The sequence below is a fragment of the Budorcas taxicolor genome, chromosome 5 (genome assembly GCF_023091745.1).
Source record: "Budorcas taxicolor isolate Tak-1 chromosome 5, Takin1.1, whole genome shotgun sequence".
In the NCBI taxonomy this organism is placed as follows: Eukaryota; Metazoa; Chordata; class Mammalia; order Artiodactyla; family Bovidae; genus Budorcas; species Budorcas taxicolor.
Genome location: NC_068914.1, coordinates 85386504 through 85408497, shown reverse-complemented (window position 1 = coordinate 85408497; position 21994 = coordinate 85386504). Strand labels below are relative to the sequence as shown.

General features: G+C 37.3%; 1 protein-coding gene across 1 annotated transcript in view; it reads left to right on the top strand.

The window, feature by feature from the left end:
• The first annotated feature begins 6949 nt into the window (after positions 1-6949).
• The window catches only part of LRRK2 (leucine rich repeat kinase 2), a 213824-nt gene continuing 198779 nt past the window's right edge, over positions 6950-21994 (top strand). The window contains exons 1-6 of the mRNA XM_052640501.1: positions 6950-7103; positions 7411-7496; positions 11848-11957; positions 14468-14556; positions 17560-17694; positions 20051-20185. Coding sequence (XP_052496461.1) covers positions 6950-7103; positions 7411-7496; positions 11848-11957; positions 14468-14556; positions 17560-17694; positions 20051-20185 — 709 coding nt within the window. The remainder of the gene's footprint in view (positions 7104-7410; positions 7497-11847; positions 11958-14467; positions 14557-17559; positions 17695-20050; positions 20186-21994) is intronic.

Below are 21994 nucleotides of genomic sequence, written 5' to 3'. Positions count from 1 at the left end.
TGGACTGCCATGCCCTTCCTCCAGGGGGGTCTCCCAACCCAGGGATGGAACCCAAGTCTCTTGCATCTCCTGCACTGAAGGAGAATTCTTTACCCACTGAGCCATCTGGGAAGCCTCTGTAGTTTTTACAGTTGCTCTATATTCTAGGAAATCATTGGCATTATCAAATTTTACATATTTGGTTAATGTGAGGGGTGTGAAATCATATCTTATTATGACTTTGATTTGTGATTCTGTTTTAAGTGGGGCTGAGCATCTTTGTACAGTTCTTCTGTGTATTCTTGCCACCTCTTCTTAACATCTTCTGCTTCTGTTAGGTCCATACCATTTCTGTCCTTTATCGAGCCCATCTTTGCATGAAATGTTCCCTTGGTATCTCTACTTTTCTTGAAGAGATCTCTAGTCTTTTCCATTCTGTTGTTTTCCTCTATTTCTTTGCATTGATCGCTGAAGAAGGCTTTCTTATCTCTTCCTGCTATTCTTTCGAACTCTGCATTCAGATGCTTATATCTTTCCTTTTCTCCATTGCTTTTCACTTCTCTTCTTTTCACAGCTATTTGTAAGGCCACCCCAGACAGCCATTTTGCTTTTTTGCATTTCTTTTCCATGGGGATGGTCTTGATTCCTGTCTCCGGTACAATGTCACAAACCTCTGTCCATAGTTCATCAGGCACTCTATCTATCAGATCTATTCCCTTAAATCTATTTCTCACTTCCACTGTATAATCATAAGGGATTTGATTTAGGTCATACCTGAATGGTCTAGTGGTTTGCCCTACTTTCTTCAATTTCAGTCTGAATTTGGTAATAAGGAGTTCATGATCTGAGCCACAGTCAGCTCCTGGTCTTGTTTTTGCTCACTGTATAGAGCTTCTCCATCTTTGGCTGCAAAGAATTTAATCAATCTGATTTCAGTGCTGACCATCTGGTAATGTCCATGTGTAGAGTCTTCTCTTGTGTTGTTGGAAGAGGGTGTTTGCTATGACCAGAGCATTTTCTTGGCAAAACTCTATGAGTCTTTGCCCTGTTTCATTCCATATTCCAAGGCCAAACTTGCCTGTTACTCCAGGTGTTTCTTGACTTCCTACTTTTGCATTCCAGTCCCATAGAATGAAAAGGACATCTTTTTTAGGTGTTAGTTCTAAAAGGTCTTGTAGATCTTCATAGAACTGTTCAACTTCAGCTTCTTCAGCGTTACTGGTTGGGGCGTAGACTTGGATTATTGTGATATTGAATGGTTTGCCTTGGAGACAAACAGAGATCATTCTGTAGTTTTTGAGATTGCATCCAAGTACTGCATTTCAGACTCTTTTGTTGACCATGATGGCTACTCCATTTCTTCTGAGTGATTCCTGCCCTCAGTAGTAGATATAATGGTCATCTGAGCTAAATTCACCCATTCCAGTCCATTTTAGTTCGCTGATTCCTAGAATGTCGACATTCACTCTTGCCATCTCTTGTTTGACCACTTCCAATTTGCCTTGATTCATGGACCTGACATTCCAGGTTCCTATGCAATACTGCTCTTTACAGCATCGGACCTTGCTTCTATCACCAGTCACATCCACAGCTGGGTACTGTTTTTGCGTTGGCTCCATCTCTTCATTCTTTCTAGAGTTATTTCTCCACTGATGTCCAGCAGCATATTGGGCACCTACTGACCTGGGGAGTTCCTCGTTCAGTATCCTATCTTCATGATCTGGATAATCATGACGGTGTGATCACTCATCTAGAGCAGGACATCCTGGAATGTGAAGTCAAGTGGTCCTTAGATAGCATCACTATGAACAAAGTTAGCAGAGGTGATGGAATTCCAGTTGAGCAGTTTCAAATCCTGAAAGATGATGATGTGAAAGTGCTGCACTCAATATGCCAGCAAGTTTGGAAAACTCAGCAGTGGCCACAGGACTGGAAAAGGTCAGTTTTCATTCCAATCCCAAAGAAAGGCAATGCCAAAGAATGCTCAAACTGCCACATAATTGCACTCATCTCACATGCTAGTAAAGTAATGCTCAAAATTCTCCAAGCCAGGCTTCAGCAATACGTGAACCGTGAACTTCCTGATTTTCAAGCTGGTTTTAGAAAAGGCAGAGGAACCAGAGATCAAATTGCCAGCATCCGCTGGATCAAGGGAAAAGCAAGAGAGTTCCAGAAAAACATCTATTCCTGCTTTATTGACAATGTCAAAGCCTTTGCCTGTGTGGATCACGATAAACTGTGGAAAGTTCTGAAAGAGATGGGAATACCAGAACACCTGACCTGCCTCTTGAGAAATCCGTATGTAGGTCAGGAAGCAACAGTTCGAACTGGACATGGAACAACAGACTGGTTCCAAATAGGAAAAGGAGTACATCAAGGCTGTATATTGTCACCCTGCTTATTTAACTTATATGCAGAGTACATCATGAGAAACGCTGGACTGGAAGAAACACAAGCTGGAATCAAGATTGCCGGGAGAAATATCAATCACCTCAGATATGCAGATGACACCACCCATATGGCAGAAAGTGAAGAGGAAATAAAAAGCCTCTTGATGAAAGTGAAAGTGGAGAGTGAAAAAGTTGGCTTAAAGCTCAAAATTCAGAAAACAAAGATCATGGCATCTGGTCCCATCACTTCATGGCAAATAGATGAGGAAACAGTGGAAACAGTGTCAGACTTTATTTTTTGGGCTTAAAAATCACTGCAGATGGTGAGTACAGCCATGAAATTAAAACATGCTTACTCCTTGGAAGAAAAGTTATGACCAACCTAGATAGCATATTCAAAAGCAGAGACATTACTTTGCTGACTAAGGTCCGTCTAGTCAAGGCTATGGTTTTTCCTGTGGTCATGTATGGATGTGAGAGTTGGACTGTGAAGAAGGCTGAGTGCCGAAGAATTGATGCTTTTGAACTGTGCTGTTGGAGAGACTCTTGAGAGTCCCCTGGACTGCAACGAGATCCAACCACTCCATTCTGAAGGAGATCAGCCCTGAGATTTCTTTGGAAGGAATGATGCTAAAGCTGAAACTCTAGTACATTGGCCACCTCATGAGAAGAGTTGACTCATTGGAAAAGACTCTGATGCTGGGAGGGATTGGGAGCAGGAGGAGAAGGGGACGACAGAGGCTGAGATGGCTGGATGGCATCACTGACTCGATGGACGTGAATCTGAATGAACTCTGGGAGTTGGTGATGGACAGGGAGGCCTGGCGTGCTGTGATTCATGGGGTCGTGAAGAGTCGGACATGACTGAGCGACTGAACTGAACTGAACTGAGCATCTTTGATAGATTTAAATGGCATTTTATCTTCTGTAAATGCCTTTTATGTCTTTTACACATATATAAACTAGACTATCTTTTTCTTAACAATTTATGATAGTTTTTTACATATTCTTATTAAATTTTCTTGTTATGTGTGTTGCAAAAAACTTCAGCTTGGGGTCATCTTTTAACTTGGTTGGTTGGGTCTTTGTAAACATTTTAAAATTGTAATATATTTGAATTTAACAGTCTTTTCCTTTATTTATTTTCTACTTTAATTTGGAGGATAATTGCCTTACAGTGTTGTATTGTTTCTGCCATTCAACAACATGAATCAGCCATAAGTATACATATGTGCGCTCCTTCCTGAGTCCCCCTTCCGCCCCCCACCCCTCATCCTACCTCTCTAGATTGTCACAGAGCCCTGTACTGGGCTCCCTGTTAATCTTTTCCTCTATGAACTGTTATGATTATGTCTTACCTTTTAGTATCTTAATGTCATAAAATTTCATTTCCCCCTCAAAACTTTCAAAATATTTAATTTTTTCATATAAAATTGCTCAATGGAATTTATTTTTTAATATGATGTCTGAGGTAAAGGTTTTAATATTTCTTCCTACAACCAATAGTCTCAGATTCATTTATCAAATAAATAATCTATTCTCTTTCCACTGTTACACACTGCAACATCTCTCATATAATTTCCATATATGTAAGGGTATGTTTCTGGGTTCCAGATACTCTTTCATTGGGTTTTTGCACAGATTAGCTCTTACAGCATAATAACAGTCAACACATTGCTTCATATACCTTTGTATACCTTCATATACCTTGCATTAGGACACCAGGGTGACAGGATGAGTGGAGTCTGAAGTCCAAATCCTGCCTTTGTGCACCCTGATACAGAACTGTGTCTGCCTAGAAGGAGGCGCACATTTTTCTAATTTACAGGAAAACATTGCCAGGCGCTTTTTCCACATTGGCAAACTGATAAAGGCTGTTAAGACTCCCTGATTCAATGTCTAATTGGGCAATTCTGCTTTGTCCTTTTTCAAAAGTGTCTCTTCTGTTCTAGGCCTGTCTGTTTCGTTGAAAAAAAAAAAAAAAAGTGCTATCTTGCTTAGATTTTCATTAGTCTGTTTTTTTATTACTCTGTGGGGTAATTGGCACCTTTTTGGTAGTTAAACTTCTCATTAATTGATGTGGCCTATTCACTTATTTATACCTTGTTAATAATGCCTTTTAATATAGTTTAATAATTTCTTCATAAAGGCTTTAGAAATATTTTTGGAATGTATTCCCAGCTCTCTCTCATTTTTATTATTGCACACTCATATACACAGAAAATTACATTTTATAGCTATGTATTACAATTTTTGTATAATTATGAATATACTTTTCTTATACTTATTACCCATTCACAGTGAATTTCTGGCTCAAAAATTTAATCCATTTTGCTTCTGGGGTACCTGTAGAGTGTGATTTCCCCTCACTGATTTGTAACAACTTTTAAAAATTAAGCCTAATTGTTTTTGTCATATGTATTATATTTTTTGTTCAGTTTGACATTTGCTTTTTTAGTTTTCTGTTTTCTTTGATTGCAGAAAATTTGAATTTTTATGGAGTCACATATATCAATCTGTAGTTTCTTTCTTAGTTTTTATGTTTCCTTATACCAAGATTGGGAGAAGGCAATGGCACCCCACTCCAGTACTCTTGCCTGGAAAATCCCATGGACAGAGGAGCCTGGTAGGCTGCAGTCCGTGGGGTCGCGAAGAGTCACACACGACTGAGCAACTTCACGTTCACTTTTTACTTTCATGCATTGGAGAAGGAAATGACAACCCACTCCAGTGTTCTTGCTTGGAGAATCCCGGGGACGGGGGGAGTCTGGTGGGCTGCTGTCTATGAGATCGCACAGAGTTGGACATGACTGAAGTGACTTAGCAGCATACCAAGATTAAATAACTGTTAATTTACATTTTATTTTTAGTTACTTTCATTAACTTTTTAATCCAGCTGGAATTTGTTTTGGTAATTTGATGCAATTAGCAATGTCTGTTTTATTTTTTTCTTCCCAGGAAGCTAGTGAACTGTTTCAGAACCATTTGATTTTCCACTGAACACTACTTCTATTATGAATTTGTGCTTGAAGTTTGCCTTTTCATTCTGTTAACTATACTGGAGTGGGTAGCCTATCCCTTCTCCAGGGGACCCAGGAATCAAACCGGAGTCTCCTGCACTGCTGGTAGATTCTTTACCAACTGAGCTATGAGGGAAGCCCTAAGGTGAACACTGCCATGACTTGATTAAAGTGGTAGAGTATAAAGAACCTTCAGTTTGAGGTTAAGACATCTACCTGCATTTAAGTCCTGACTCAACTTCCCAACCCTGTGACACCAACAATGCTTTCCTTAAATTAAGACTCCTCTAAATCTCCATTTCCTCATCAGTAAAAGAAGGGTAAGTAGCTGTCTTACCCATTTCAAAATTGTCGTCAGAACTGGGTACCGGAAGTGAAATAAAAGGATTTAAATTGTGAAGTACTAACTTCTAGTTCAATCTTCTTTGTGAATGACCTCACCCCTATTCCAGGACAGATCTGAAGGCAATAGGCCATCTCTGCCCAGCCTTGTCTTTCTTTTTTCTTGCTCAGGTTTCTCTTCTTGAAAAACACATTACTATATATATATTTTTCAAACAGTTTAGTAATTTTGAATATCAACAGAACAATGTTTAGGTCACCTGTTCATATCATTTACCAGGTGTTTGTTTCTCTTTAGTTTCAATTGCAATGAGAATCCATTACTTTTTGGTGTGCCCCAATTTTCAGAATCTTACCTAGTGCAAACTCAAATTTTCAAAAGCTAATTTTCGTGGCCTTTTGGTCAACAGAGACTCAGTTAACAGGAAAAATGTCTTTATCTCCTTTCCTACAAACAAGTCGCAGCAACCATAGAAAAGCACATTTTGGTTGCTTAACTATGTCCATCCTGGGGGGCAGGGGGGTGGGGATTCCTCGTCTCCCAATAGGGGGAACTCCAAAGAGAACGTTTTCCTAAAAGGGGCCAACCGGGCGGCGTTCTCTTTTCCCAAGGCCCCGATTTATATTCTTGGATCTGGAGATCTGCGGCGGCTTTTTTCTTCTTCCTAGTTCCCAGAGGTTCCGCGGGCTGCAGGAGACCAGGCTGGCGGGTCAGGGGGTGGCCCGGGGTGAGGACCGCACGCCTCCCGGGCCTCTGAAGCGCCAGGGGCCTGGGCGTTCGGCAGAGTCCGCTGAGTCGGTTTCTTCGGCGCGACTCCCGGCCCCACCACCGGGGCAGGCGGGATCCGGTCCCGGGAGGCTGCGCCCACCCAGGGTCTCGACTCGGCCGCGCGGGGGCCACGGGCGCGGCCTCACTCGGGCGGGCCGCTCTAGCTGAGTCCTGCCCGGGCGCAAGGTTCTGCGCTGGGCCACACCTCGGCCTTCTCTCCTGCAGGCTCCTGCTCGGGGTTTTGGCCTTGCGTGGGGGAGGAGGACGCTGAGGAGGAGGGCTCCGAGAGAGGGCGGGAGCCGCCGCCGTCGCATAAACAGGCGGGCGTGGGTGCTGATGCGGCTGGCTCTGAGTGCTGGCTACGGCCGGTGAGCTGGGCTCGTCTCCTTCCTTCCCGGAGCGGCCTGCCTTAGTGCGGGAGGGGCGGCCGGTTTGGCGCAGGGTCGGTCATGGCCAGTGGCAGCTGCCAGGGGTGCGAGGAGGAGGACGAGGAATCTCTGAAGAAGTTAATAGTTAGGCTGAACAATGTCCAGGAAGGAAAACAGATAGAGACGCTGGTTCAAATCCTGGAGGATATGCTGGTGTTTACTTACGCCGATCACGGTAATCTTTTGTCTGGAAACTGTTCCTTACCGCCCGCACCGCCCGCCGCTCCCCCCCCAGCTCCCCCGCCTCCCGCTTTCCCAGGCCTTTTTAACAAACTTTCTCCTCCCAACTTCGTGGCCGCACAAACCTGCACTCTTGAGAAGTCGAAAGCTCTCTACTTCTTGGGGCAAACAAGAGCTGACAATTCTAAAATTCTAGGAAGGTCTTGCGCTCACTTCTTCTGCTTTCTCCCTCCTCCTCAGACTTAAAAGGGGTGCCATGAATCGTGACTTTGCTCCTTTTCCTTAACCCCCTTCTTTTCCAGCCTCCAAGTTATTTCAAGACAAAAATGTCCACGTGCCTCTGTTGATCGTCTTGGACTCGTATATGAGAGTCGCAAGTGTGCAGCAGGTAAAAGAGTTGCTTTCATTTCTCCCATTTCCCCTTCTTCGGAAATAGGTGTTTTTCTACTGATACTTTGTACCCAGAGTTCAGGGTTATTTCTGAGATTTGTCCTGACAAACCACTGTCTGTGGTTTTAAGATAGGAAGCATTGTTAAATCATTATCAAATGTTAACTGTGTAAGAGGGCCTCCTCTGTGCTCCTTAATTATCATTAAGATGTAACTTTATATAATTAACTGACAGAATATGGATGGTGATGGGAGGGAAATAATAATGGGTTGAGGTTTGGTTTCTTTCATTGGCTAGATTTGTTCCTAAGTGTTTAAAAGAAGTTAACCTAAGATTCTTCCCAATGTACAGCATGTTCTAGAGATGACATCATTGTGAATAGTTTGGGAAAGAGGAATAATGAACAGTAATAGAATTAATAATTAAATTAATGAATTGAAGTTACTGGCAAACTCTCATAGGTTTAAGGTTTTCTTTTTTAAACTTGAAGACAGATTTCTAACCTTCTTTAGTTGTAGTACACCTTGTATTATCTTAAGAGAGTAATGTTTTAGGAGTCCCTTGTAAGTTTAAATCTGTACTTCTCAACTATTTTCATATAAAATGAATGTAAAAGTGAACCTTTTAGAACATGTGTCATAGGAAACCCTGAAATTTGTTAAATATATCAGATATATTTGAAAAGGAGCCTTAAGATGAAAATTAAGTCTGATACACCGTCAAAACAAAATTACTGCTTAAGGTTAACTTCCTTTGTAGATTTTGAGATTTGGGGAACTTCTTTGTAGATTTTGAGATTTGGGTAGTGCTAGGTTTCTCATTTGCACGTTAGATTTTAAACGGAAAGAGAATTGAAGCTTGAACTCTATCGAGGTGCAATGTTTCTTAATATCTACTTGAGAGGCTAGACCGATGTAAGAATTATCTGAATCTCTGTCTGTATCAATTATCTTATGCTTATCTCTGTGTCCAGCTATGTCTAGCTTTGGTGAACCATATGCCTAGTTCCTTTTATATGAAGATATATATATGTGAGATAAATGGTTACTTTTATTTTTCTTCAACTGAAGTATATCCCATCTGACTATTGATTTTCAGGCTGTTAGCAAATAAGATCAAGAAAAAAACGGAGGCATGATAAAGACACTATTCTTTTAACACCCAGTGTCTGAAATTTTGCCTATGAAACATTCAGTCTCCCGCACTGGCCTTTTGTGCTTGCTGCTCTCCACCCACATCATCCTTCTTACTCGCCTCTGCTTTGGTGTTCAAAATTGTCTTGTCTGTCAGACCCCATTCCTTGGATTCTGTTCTTGGCAGAGTCGCTTCTGCCAGGCACAACTTTGAACACCGGGCCCTGGGTAGGCTTGGTCTGCAGAGGAGCTAGTGCTAGACTTGAGAATCCAAGGGAGTCTGCAACATACCACCTCCTAATTTTTCCTCATTTTAGAAACTGCCAGATCCCAGACATGTTTGTTTTGGGTAGTTATGAATGTCATTCAATATCCTTGCCCAGTAGGTACCAAAGACAAAGTATGTAAGAAAATAAGGAATTGTCTTTTGATGTGGTGATTTAATGGAATAGAATTACTTGTTGCAGCACAGTATATTAACCTGCAAAAGGCATTATGTTTGTGTAATTATCATTTGATTCTTGATGAAATCTGCTTCCCTCTTAGAAATCTCACTGAATATTTTTTTCTCAGAGTAAGTAGCTCATTTAGGACCACAGAGCTAGTAACAGAGTTAGAACTCAAGTTTCACACACCTTCAAAATCTTTTTTTCATAATATAATAGGTGCTGAATTCACAAACTTTTTATATAACTAAAGAGTATAGTGGTTTGGTACAAATATTGTGGCCATGCTATGCCTACTGACGTTATTGATTTAAATTATCATTGATCTTATCAAAGGGATGTTTTAATACTCTGCTTAAAAGAAAATATTGTCTTCTTCAAATTTACGCATATTACTGGTGAAATTAATATAGATATACTTTAAAGCTTTATACATTGAATCAGCTGAAAGTACTGAAGTAAAAGCACTTGATGAATTTAGGGAATTAAATTACCCTTCAAAAATGAACATCAAGGTTTGTTTTCAGAATTTAACATGACATTCCTGACTCTGAATTTTTATTTTCAATGTCTTTTCACACTTTATTAGTTCTCCTTAATAAATCATAATCTTTAGACAATTGGTAGTTAGGCTATTTATCTTATAAATCTCTTTTCCTGCAAGTCATCTGAACATTTCTCTGTGTTCTTCAGTTTTACATTACTTTATTCACACAGTTTCCATCTTTGATTTGAGTGAAATATATGCAAGTGACTAAAATTTTCTTTAAACCCTAGATGTTTCCCATTGTGCGTTAATTAGATAACTTGAGTTTACAGAATAATTATAATTGTATTACGACTGTCCAAGATGGGAGGTTTCTTTTTTTGAAAGATAAGCTTTTAATTGAATACATTAATGGATCAGTTGTTACCTCTACTTTGCAGCTAGCGATTCTGTTTAATCATAGAAGCTCAGTTGCTTCAGTCTTTTTGCAAAGCAATTTTACTGATGCTGCTATTTCACCAACCAAAGCAAAACAGGTTTTCTTCTTGAGTCAGCCATGCAGGTGCAGAGATGAGTATAGCATCCTGTGTGATTTATGATTTATTTCCCACCAGAAACTGTTCCAAATGTTACTTTTGAAATACTTAGATGAAAAAATCTTGATATATTTTATGAAAGCACAGAAATAGCCAGTTTCTATGGCATCTGGATTGTCAATATCTGTTCGGCTTATGTGGAGGAGGATGTCTACTCAAATTTAGGTAAAAATAGCTGTCAAAAATTGCTTCCTTTTCAAGGAATTTGAAATTGTGTAAGAGGAAGTAATGACAGAGTAAAGCAATTCATGCTTAGTCCAGAAAGGATCTGGAAATAGTATTTGTAAAGAACTCTTGTATAAACACTTTTATCATATTAAATACCCCTTGTTTATTCCTGTAAACAATTAGGAAATGTGTGCCATTATTCCTCTTCAGATGCATAGAAATTTCTCCCCTGGTCATTCAACTCTGCCACTCAGCTCCAACTCACACATTCAGTCACATTTAGCAACGGGCCCCTCTCTGGCAGCCTCCTCAATATTTAGCATCTTATTTCTCTTCCTCATAGCTTATCAGTTTTAGAAGTTTCCATTTCACTGTTTTAAGTGACCAAATTTATAGTTCTTTTGACTCGTCACACTTTTTCTGTATTATATTCTTCCCTGAGCAACTCTAGCTGATAGTGAATCCAGCTTTCAAAATTCATATTAAATTTTGGTATTTATCACACATCATGGTTAGGCACTTCTCCATTAATCTGTAGAACTAAATATCTATGCATCTTCTTTTTCTGACCATATCGAGTATAGTTTGGTAACATAGTAGAAAGAATTGAAGAGTCCTTACATTTGGAGAGAAATATATGGCAGGAAGAGTGAGTTAATCTCCAGTTTGGAATTAAAATATCATTAATATTTAAAAATGTATTTTTTAAAAGTAAAGAGCAACTTATTCGATCTGGCATCACTTGTATAAGTGAACTGAATGAAGGTATATTTAAAAGGCATCAGTAAAATCATAATTCATTTGGAAATATGAAAGACTTAAAGGACGTTCGTGATGTCTTGACCTCATCAACCCATATTTAGGTACACTGAAGAAGTCTAGAGCAGTCCATTGAAAAGTTCTACCTACTCTCCATCTCATAGTGCCTTTCTCTTACCTGTGAAAAGCGTTACACTGTCATCAGACAGTGCTACTTCTCTTGCCATTTGTCCTAGCGTTATTATCTGGGGCGCAGTCTTTTCTGATAATTTACACTTGGCTGTCAAAATTTCTGGCTTTTCCTAATCTCTCATTCCAAACTACTTCATTTCTTCTTTTAATTAAAGTCCCAAATATTTAAAATAAATTCTGTTAGGTGGATGTTCCTTAAAAAGTACAAAGCCCGGAGACTAGCCTTTCTTGTACCGTCATAGTCTTGGTATGTCCTCTAAAACTATTTTTAAAGTTTTATTTTATTGCTTTTTATTTAGACAATAGGCAGTCTGTTTCCTTCATCATTCAGAAATGTTACTTTTGTATGCCTTTTCAGTAGATTTTTGGAGAAATATGTTTTCTAATTATATGACTTGCTTTTTGAGTATGATTTTGTTATACTTCTTTTTAGTATAATTTTGTTGTAAAATAACTATTTTAAAATAATAGTCACCTAGTCTATTAATAATGAAGAGATTTTTTGACTAAATATGTTGCATATATGAGCGTTTGTTTTAAAATGTGAATATTTGCCTTTATTTTTAGGTGGGTTGGTCACTTTTATGCAAATTAATAGAAATCTGTCCAAATACAATGCAAAGCTTAATGGGACCCCATGATATTGGACATGATTGGGAAGTCCTTGGGGTTCACCAGTAAGTATGTAAAAATGTACTGTACTAAATATCTGTATGACAGCCCTTTTCTTGATACACTGTATTTGCACTTCAAGCCAAACTGATAAAAATCCTTTAAAATACATCTAGTTATCCTTGAATCAATGATTTACATTTATAGACAGCTTAGAAAGCTAACATTTGAGGTAAAATGTTATGTGTTGTTATTATTTTAATAATATAATAATAGTCATACAATTGATTAAATTGTATATTGTTGATGAATGCTTATGAATTCAAGTGAATAAAAGATGTCTTTTTTTTCTTTTCTTTTTTACTTTTTAATGGTAGAATTGACACAAAACACTGGCCTCCTAGGACAGAACCCTACCATCAATACAGGAGACTGAAGAGACCTGGGTTCAGTCCTTGGGTTGGGATGATCCCCTAGAGGAGGGCCCAGCAACCCACTCCAGTATTCTTGCCTGGAGAGTTCCATGGACAGAGGAGCCTGGTGGCTACAGTCCATAGGGTTGCACCTAGCAGGACATGACTGAAGTGACCTGGCACACACACAGGACACAAACCACTACTTCTTCAAAACAAACATATGGAAGCTAAAATGTTCTCTAAATAGTAATTTAGAAATATATGCTTTAGTGTCTTTAAAAAGCACATTTATGTATATTCATATGTATATATTTAATGAGCTTAAACTGCAGCTTTCAAAATGAAGGAAAAAGAAGAAATTATTTTTCAGCACATTTGCCACCAAATCTTGATAGCTATTTACTAGCTATGTTATTGCAGTTTTCAACACAATGACTTCTTAAATGAGACTACTTCTTTAGCCATAGTTAGTTAAGAAAATTTTTCCTGTGTTTACAAGAAAATCCTTTTTGGAAAACTTTGGATAACTGTTGGATAACTTTTTTGTTTCTTGACATTTAATAAAATATCTTCTGTCATCAAGTTTAGGTATTCTTTATACTTAATGTGACTTTTCTTTATCTGAGAAAAGTGAATACTATGATTTCCAAAGATATATTGCTGTGGAGAACATAATTAATGCAAAACTAAATTTTACATCTGTATTAGTTTTAACTGTGGCTGCAAATTTAGACAAGTAAGAGCTGTTTGTTCATAGGCGAGTATACCTATGCTTGTGTATTTTTCCATCTTTGATAAATATGAGTTGCTCTTTTTCAGTTTCTAGCATTAAAGAGTATGCTTTGCAAAGAGACTATTTACAAATAATAGATATTCTCATCTCCAAACTAATCCCTGAAATTCTATGTCAGTAATAAAGAATACAGCATTTAACAAAGAATTAGGCAAAATATGCCTGCAATTAATAGTTATAATGTTATGTGTCCCTTGGTTTGGATGAGAATTTCCCAAATCCCCAAAGCTTTGTAATCTGTAACTTTAGGGAGACTTAGAAAACTTACTTAGTCATATTTTAGTACAAACTGAATGTTCCAGTTAACTTATGTGAATGTTGCTGCAGGAAGTTTCTTTTTATTCATTTATTTGCTCACTCATCATTTATTCATCTTCTGTTCATCCTGTATTTATTACACCCCTCCTTTAGGCCAGAAGTAGTGTGAACAATATAGACACACTCTTCTCTATAGTGGAGTGTATTAGATCATTTCCAGCCAATAGCTATTGTAAAACATATCTCCTTATATTCAAGGATTTTTCCCCCCAAAGGCTTACAGTACTATGGAGAAATCTCTTGTGTGGTAATGAAGTCAGGAATAGTGGGAATGATTCAAGAAGAGGTAGGGGCAGCATACGTAGGAGGAGAATTAACAGAGTTGAAGGAGTCTCTCAATTTCTTACTGCATCGCTGGAGACCATGTCTCGAGTTTCTTGAATCTAAGTGAAGCCATGGAAGCTCTATTTTCTAACAATAGAAAGCCAAACAGCACTGGGTAGGAATAAACTATAGATTGTATATTTTAAAATTAATCAGCCCTGAGTAGGAATAGACTACAGACTATATATTTTAAAATTAATAACTCAGGGGCTCAAATCAAATGTATTTGAACTAACTGAATATTACTGATATACTAGGTTCACTTTCTGTAATGTCAATTTCTCTTTTAAAAGTAGTAAAAAGTCAATAATTTAAATATTCAGATGGTTTTTAATTTTTGTATACAAGCTAACATTTTAATTACATCTCTATAATTTAATACATAAATATGTGTCACATAAAATTCACAAGTTTGTATCACATATAAAATGACTAATCCTTCAGTACATTTAGTTCTGTATTATTTTGAATATAGAATTGAGTGAAATAGTTAATAATTGAACTTAAATATTTTGAGGAAAAAGTTATAACTTTTCTGTTGAGACTCATAATAATTCCCTATTAATCATTGTAAGCCTGGCTCAGATTTATAGGGAAAAAACACATTAGCTTCAATATAGGGAATGAAGTGCAATGAGATAAATAAAAATGTAGATGAGTAAAAGACAATATCTAAAAGAGTAAACATCTAGGATGATCTTGATTTTTTTGTTTTTACTTACAGATTGATTCTTAAAATGCTAACGGTTCATAATGCCAGTGTCAACCTGACAACAGTTGGATTGAAGGCCTTAGATCTTCTCCTAAATTCAGGTAATATATATGCACATATTTTTAATGTTGACACAAGTTAAAAAATAATTTAAATCATTTACTGAATATATTTTAATTTAAAAAAATATAATATTATAACCTCAATATTGATGATTTCCAAAATTCTGTGTATCCATTTTCCTTTTCTCTAAACTTTTTCTCTCAAAAATACCACCCAACATATTGGCCTTAAACATCACCTTGTATATTATTGCCAAATTTAATTTCTGTCCTCAGCTTTGCTCCTCTGATCTGATCCCACATCTCATATTCCCATTAGTTTGTTAGCCATACATGTCCTGTCATGAGTATTTGTTCTCCATTATATCTCTAATATATTTTCTATAGAATATGTTCTAGAGTATGATAATAGTAATATGTCATAATAAAAATATATAGCTTTTCTTCTTTTGTGCTTGCTAAATGCTAGGTTTAACATGTAAAATACTTCATATGCTTTTAAAAGCATAATCCTCAAAACATCCCTTGAGCGAACCCTGAAACCAGAGAGACTGCCTCAGCAAAAAGCTGTAGAAACAGGTTCTTATTTCACGTGTTAGGTTCTTTCCCTGAGTAAGATTCTGCTTGAAGGATAATGGACCTGGAAACAAAAAGTGTTGCTGTGGTACAATCGTTGTGATCATTGCTGTGCTGGACACTTGCTATGATGTAAGATTCTAAGAAGAAAGACTGCTTACAGGGAAGCTAATCAGAAAGGAGAGGGAGGCTTTCCTTCAACATGTGAAGGGTCCTTTAGGTCAAGAGAACAGCATGTGCAGCATTGCAGAGGTCTAGGAGGAGAGCACGAGAGGAGCTGGAGGTGTGGGTGGTAAGATTTTAAACGCTTTCATAATCCCTGCCAAGTGATGAAGGCCCATTAGGAGAAAGAGAAAGGAAGACAGAGGGTGAAGATTAGAGAATGAAAGAGGGATAGGAAAGGCCTGAAGGTCCTCACCACTTCACCAGACAGAGCCTTTTATTAAAATATGTAACAGAAAGTGCTGACTAGTCTTGGCGGTTTAGTTGCTAAGTTGTGTCCGACTCTTGCAACCCCATGGACTGTAACGCACCAGGCACCTATGTCCATGGGATTCTCCAGGCAAGAATAGTGGAGTGGTTTGTCATTTCCTACTCCAAACTAGTCTTAATCATGATTTATTTTAAACTCATCCTTGAGAGTCTTTTTTGGGAGTGTGCAAAGATTTATTCTCCATTTGGCGGTGGACAGGTGGTTTATGAATTTGAAAAATCTCGCAATATGAATATGTTGAGATTAGCAGGATGCAGACAGTTAAGAAATTTGATGTGTGTTTTGCAAAAGACTAGTTAATTTCTTCCATATAACATTGAGAATTTTGAGTTTTTAGGGAAGTTTGTACTGTGTTTTAGAGTTCATTTCAGATACTTTATTAGAGGCTAATTTATGAATCACTTTTTGTTTGACTTATTTGTTAACTGATGTGATAGTTATTGGGCACTTACTGCTACGCTGGCTACTAGAGAACTCTCAGACAGCTGAGGTAGAGTTCCTGCAATGAAGAAATTCACAGTCCAGAAGCATTGTCTAATATAACTTTTTGCAATGAAGGAAATACTGTGCATGTTTAAAATCATGGCTCATAGCCATATGTGGTGGTTGAACATGGGAAATGTGAGGAGCTAAATTTTAATTTTATTTAATTTTACTTAATTTAAATTTGAGTTTAAGTAGCCTCATGCAATTAGTGGCTACAGAATTGAACAGCCCAACAAAGAGATAAAAAGCATTTAAAGAGATAATTTCAGTTTAATAAGAAAAGTACCATAACAGAGATAGGAAGAAAACCACCCACAATAGGAGCACAGAGAGAAGCTTGGCTTATTTGTGGGATTAAGGGCATGTCCATGACCTGCCTAAATTTTAATCCAGCTCTGACTCTTGTTTGTTCACTTTGGTCAGAGTTACTGGGTCACTTCTGTGGCTGTTTTCTCGTCTCTGACATGAAGATTGCACCTGTCTCGTGGGGCTGTGGTGATGTTAGAGGGAACTGTCAATGTTTCAACCTATGTCTGATGTGTTATGTGCTGTACACGTGTGTGCTGTGACTACCTACAGTTTTTATTGACCGAATAGGTGCTGTTTATGTTATGGCTTGAATTAAGGTAGCATTATATTTGGTATAGAAAAGGGCAACGGCATTCCACTTAGCTAGTGCAAATGCAAAAATTTATATCAAAAGAAATGTGTTTGTGATGAGCAGAGAGCTTAGTGTGTTTGGAGTCAGTAGTGCAGGGAGGGACGTGAGGCAGATAAGATACAGGTAATCTGTGACGAGTCTAGTTTGTCAGACTGAGGAATATGAGAATGTCTTAGAAGACTTAAAAGGGAATTAGAGATCACATTTGTGTTTTAGAAATATAGTGCAGGGGTTCAACTAGTTAGGTAGGAGTTTGCACCAAGCAGAGAAGTTAAGCAATTGTGTTTGCATTCTAGGTGAGAGGTGGGGTCCAGAACAAAATAGAAATGAAGAGGCCTAGTTCAAAAGGAATTTTTGAGATATTTAGAGGTTGGACTTGAAGGACTTAGTATGAGTTGATTCTTTGATTGGGCAGAATGAGAAGAAAGAGGGAGAATGAAAGAAGGAATATGACCTAAACTTCCCTGGTAACTATTGGGTCCAAGGTGGTATCATTGATGAAGAGATGCAATTGGAGTAGGTGAGGTTTGGGGTGGCCATGAAGCATTCAGACAATGTTGTTTAAGAGGCAGAAATATTTCAGGAGTTTGGGGCAAGAGGTCTTGGTAATGGTCATTGATTGGGAATCATAAAGTTATAGGTGAGTGTACTGCGGATTTATCTCATTTAGAAAGACCATAGATCTTGATAGGGCTAACAGCTGGGGCAATTAAGTGGTTCATCAGAAGGAGAAGTTCACAAACCATCATAGCCCTCATGTAAAAATTAAGACATTAAAATGTTAAAGCAGCTATTTACTTGGAGCTTATTATTCTCTTCAAAATAGGTAAAATCACTTTGCTGATATTGGATGAAGAAAATGATATTTTCTTGTTAATCTTCGATGCCATGCGCACATTTGCAGCCAGTGATGAAGTCCAGAAACTTGGATGTAAAGTTTTACATGTGCTGTTTGAGAGAGGTATTTAAAAATGTCAAACTCTTTATTTTGATATTTATATAAGAAAAAAGGGTTTATAAGGGTTTATAGTAGGAAAAGTAGGATTAATTATCATGATAAGATATTTAAAACTGTACTATTTATTAAAATTTGAGGTGTCAGTGAAGGATAGGTAATGGAGTTAATTCAGAAATATTGCTTGTTTTTTACAGAATAAATTTCATTCATGGATTATAAGTTATGCAATTGTAGTAAACTTTCTTCCATTGCTTAACAAGGCATAGGTTCAGTTTGTAAACTAGATGTGTAGGAGTTAAAAAAGAAAAAAGTAAAACTGTGAAGTCAAGCACAGGTTAAATTTGGGTTTATGATGTTGAGTCATCACCAGAGATTTTAGAAATTGCTCAAGGCTCTGGCTAAAGAACAGAAAGTTTACAAAATTTCCCTTAGGAATAAGACTAATATGTATTTTATCACATAACACTGAGATTGATGACAGAGATAATCATGTAATTTTATAGTTAGTTGGAACCTTTGGTTCTTCCACTGGCTTGATGAGGAAATGGATCAGAGAAGTGAAATGAGTAACCTGCCTGAGGGCACACAGCTAGTTATCTCCATTATAGTTCAGTTGACTAAGTTTTTTGAGAGCACCTTTTGTGTCATTGTGAGAGCCAATGGTTGGGGTTTAGAATAAGAAGAACCTCAGTGGGCCCTGTGTCCATACCAGTTTACCTATTCCAGTTTCTGGCAGCTCTAGGAATGGAATAGATCACCTTATACTGTTTAATTTCCTGCCTTATTCCAAAAAGACTTCAAATAGTTTATAGATATTTATAATACATTAGAGGGGAAAAATAAATGAGAAAATGGGTGAAGGGAAAATATGATGGTAGGTTAAATTTATTGCTTACTTCAGATCCTGTATCTTTGCAGAGAGATGGACCAGAAATTTGGTTCTTTGCTTTGTATCAGGCAAAGGAAAGAGGCAGAAACAAAAGTAGGCAGAAATAAAAGTAAACCCATTAATCAGAAGAAGCAATCATGGGAGACTTGGAGAAAATCCTCCTTGAGTCTCCCTGGATGAGGTGATAAAATGCACACATTCTGTAAGGAACACAGTGTCATTTCAGTGAAAGTCTATCAAAGAGCACAGCTTGGGCCGGGCCTCAGCTCTCTGATGAAGGGGCTTGGTGGAGGAGAGGAATGGAGGAGGTGCATGTCTCTCAGGCTATCTTCTCTAAATGTTACATCTGGCAACTAAGCTTTTGATAAGAATTGGGCAGAATAGAATTTGAGGAGTTATTGTCTTGAGAGTTTGTAATCTTCTGTGCTGTAGTTTAAGGGCACATCATTATTCATGAAAGAAGGGTTAACATAATTCTCTCCAGCGTTGTGGGATCCAAGACCTGTGAAGAGGCACCAAGGAATGTTGAAAAGAAGATCTTACTGTGATAGAAAGATCAACGCTAACAATACTGTGATTATAAATGTAGAGTAGAAACACTTCTGAAGTTTTGAAGAGTATCAGGTTCCCCAGGACTTAATGACACCTGTAAAGTTAATTTTCAAAATTTAAAACTGTGCTCTGGAAACTGTTCCATAAAATGAGAAGATTTGGTGACACTCCACATTTATTAAAAGAACCCAATCAATTTCACATTATATTACATGGATTATTGGTATAAAGTTGAACAACAGAAACTAATGTTGATCATGAAGAGTGCTGCATTTTCTAACATTTATGTCAGTGTTATTCTCAGGCTAGATAAACCAGATTTTTATACATGTTTTTGAGGTTCCCACCCAATAAAATGACTCTAAATGAAACCCACTGCTTGATCCAAAGACTAGTTATGAAAATTAATGAGGACATTTGTTGTTCTCTGATGAAATCAAGACCATTAAGATAGAGTATTTCAAAGTCTCATTACTTGTCATTTGCTGAAGTTCATCCCTCTTAAACTGATGCATTTAACTTAGCTGCCCTTCAACAGTGTACCACTAACCACTCCTTTTTAAGTATTGTGATATGTTCACTTCAATAGGCCATCTTTATTAGTCATAGATTAGTTTTCTCTAGAATCTTTCAAATGAAATTGTAAATAATTTTGGTTTTCTGAGAACTAGTCACTACATTTCAAAACATGGAGTAACTAATAGTAACTGATATGGGTCAAAACAAAATTATTTTACCTCAATCGCTTGTTTTCCTATTTTAAAATTACTAGGAAGGGATATTTGCTAAAGTATAGTCTTTAATTTATATCTGTTGTATATACTGTCATCATGAATTATCATGAATAGTATATTTTTGAGTAATTAAACTTTTAAATCATGTTTTAGCTCTGTCAGTATTTGGTCTTTCATTTTTTAGTTTCAGAGGAGCAACTGACTGAATTTGTTGAGAATAAAGATTATATGATATTGCTCAGTGCGTTAAAAAATTTTGAAGATGAAGAGGAAGTTGTGCTTCATGTACTGCACTGTTTACATTCCTTAGCAATTCCTTGTAAGTAGCCTGCATGCATGGTTTCTTTCTTGAACCTGAAAATTACAATATATGTTCTTTCTGAGTGTGTTTCAAAAATGTTTATATTGGAAACCTGTAGGTGATAAAGCCATTCATTTGTTTATTCATCAGATTAATTTTTGTTTATTGATTTAGTACTGCTGCTGGCTCTGGGCTTTGTGCTGGGGAAATAGTAGCAAAATATAAATATTTCTTGCCTTTCTATTCCCATAGTACTGTACAAGATACAGACAAGCACAGAAGAGATTACAGAGTATTATAAGGCAAATGTTGGCAGAAGTACCTGGGGTTATGAGAACAAACAGGGAATGAGGCAAGATCTCTCAGCAGAGTCTTGAATGATGAGGACAGCTTTGTGTGCAGAAAAGTGTGAGATGAAGTAGAGGTGCAGGCAGTAACCCAAGGGTGGACATCTTAAAGCGTAAAGATCCTAGAGCAAGAAAGCATAGAAATATCAAGAGGATAAAAGTAGTCAGTAAACTATATTTATAAGTGTGTGGATGCATGTGTGTGTGAAATGCACATGCAGAGCCCTGAGCATCTGCTTGTACACTGATTAATGGAGGTGAGATAAGGGCTTGATAAGAATTAGTGGATGAGGCTGGAGACATAATCAGATGCTAAAAGGCCTGAAAAGTCACGGGAAGGAGTTTGAACTTTATTTTGTAATTCTTGGTTAGCATTTTGGTGATGCTTTGAAATCTAGCCACTTTTATAATAAAAAATACAAAAAATTTAATTTGCTCTGTATGCTACCAGTGAATGCTTCTATTACTTCAGATTTCAATTCCTTCTGTTTTATAAGTACACTTGAGCATTTTTTATTTTGTTTATTACCTATTGGGGCTTGTACAGGATTTACACATGCATTTATCTGGTAATAATTTCATCTTCACATGTGTAAAGTTGTGAGGATTAAATCAGTTAAATAATGTTAAAAATGTAGAATAGTACCTGATAATGTAATATAATAAGTGTGGTTAAAGCTTTGACAGTATTACTACATACTTTGTATCTCATATATACGTAGTAAATATATCACGTAATAAATGTATGATTTCAGACATGGAATCTTACAGATATGAGACTTCAGTAAAAACTTTTGTGAAAGAATGCCCTTTCTTAATAATGGTTATAAAATCTTATTCATGGAAAGTTAAACTGTTAAAAGTAGATGGGGCTGAACAATAATGGAAAATGGAATTTATTTATTTATTTTTAAATTAATTTATTTTAATTAGTGGGTAATTAATTTACACTATTGTAGTGGTTTTTTGCCATACATTGACAGGAATCAGCCATAGGAGTACATGTGTTCCCCATCTTGAATCCCTCTCCTACCCTCCTCTATACCCCATCTCTCAGGGTCATCTCAGTGCACCAACCCTGAGCACCCTGTCTCGTGCATTAAATCTGGACTGGCGATCTATTTCACATATGATGATATACATGTTTCATTGCTATTCTCTCAAATCATCCCACCCTCTCCCTCTCCCACAGTGTCCAAAAGACTGTTCTTTACACCGGTGTCTCTTTTGCTGTCTTGCATATAGGGTCATCATTACCATCTTTCTAAATTCCATATATATGCATTAATATACTGTATTGGTGTTTTTCTTTCTGACTTACTTCACTCTGTATAATAGGCTCCAGTTTCATCCACCTCATTAGAACTGATTCAAATGCATTCTTTTTAACAGCTTAGTAATATTCCATTGTGTATATGTACCACAACTTGCTTATCTATTCGTCTGCTGATGAACATCTAGGTTGCTTCCATGTCCTGGC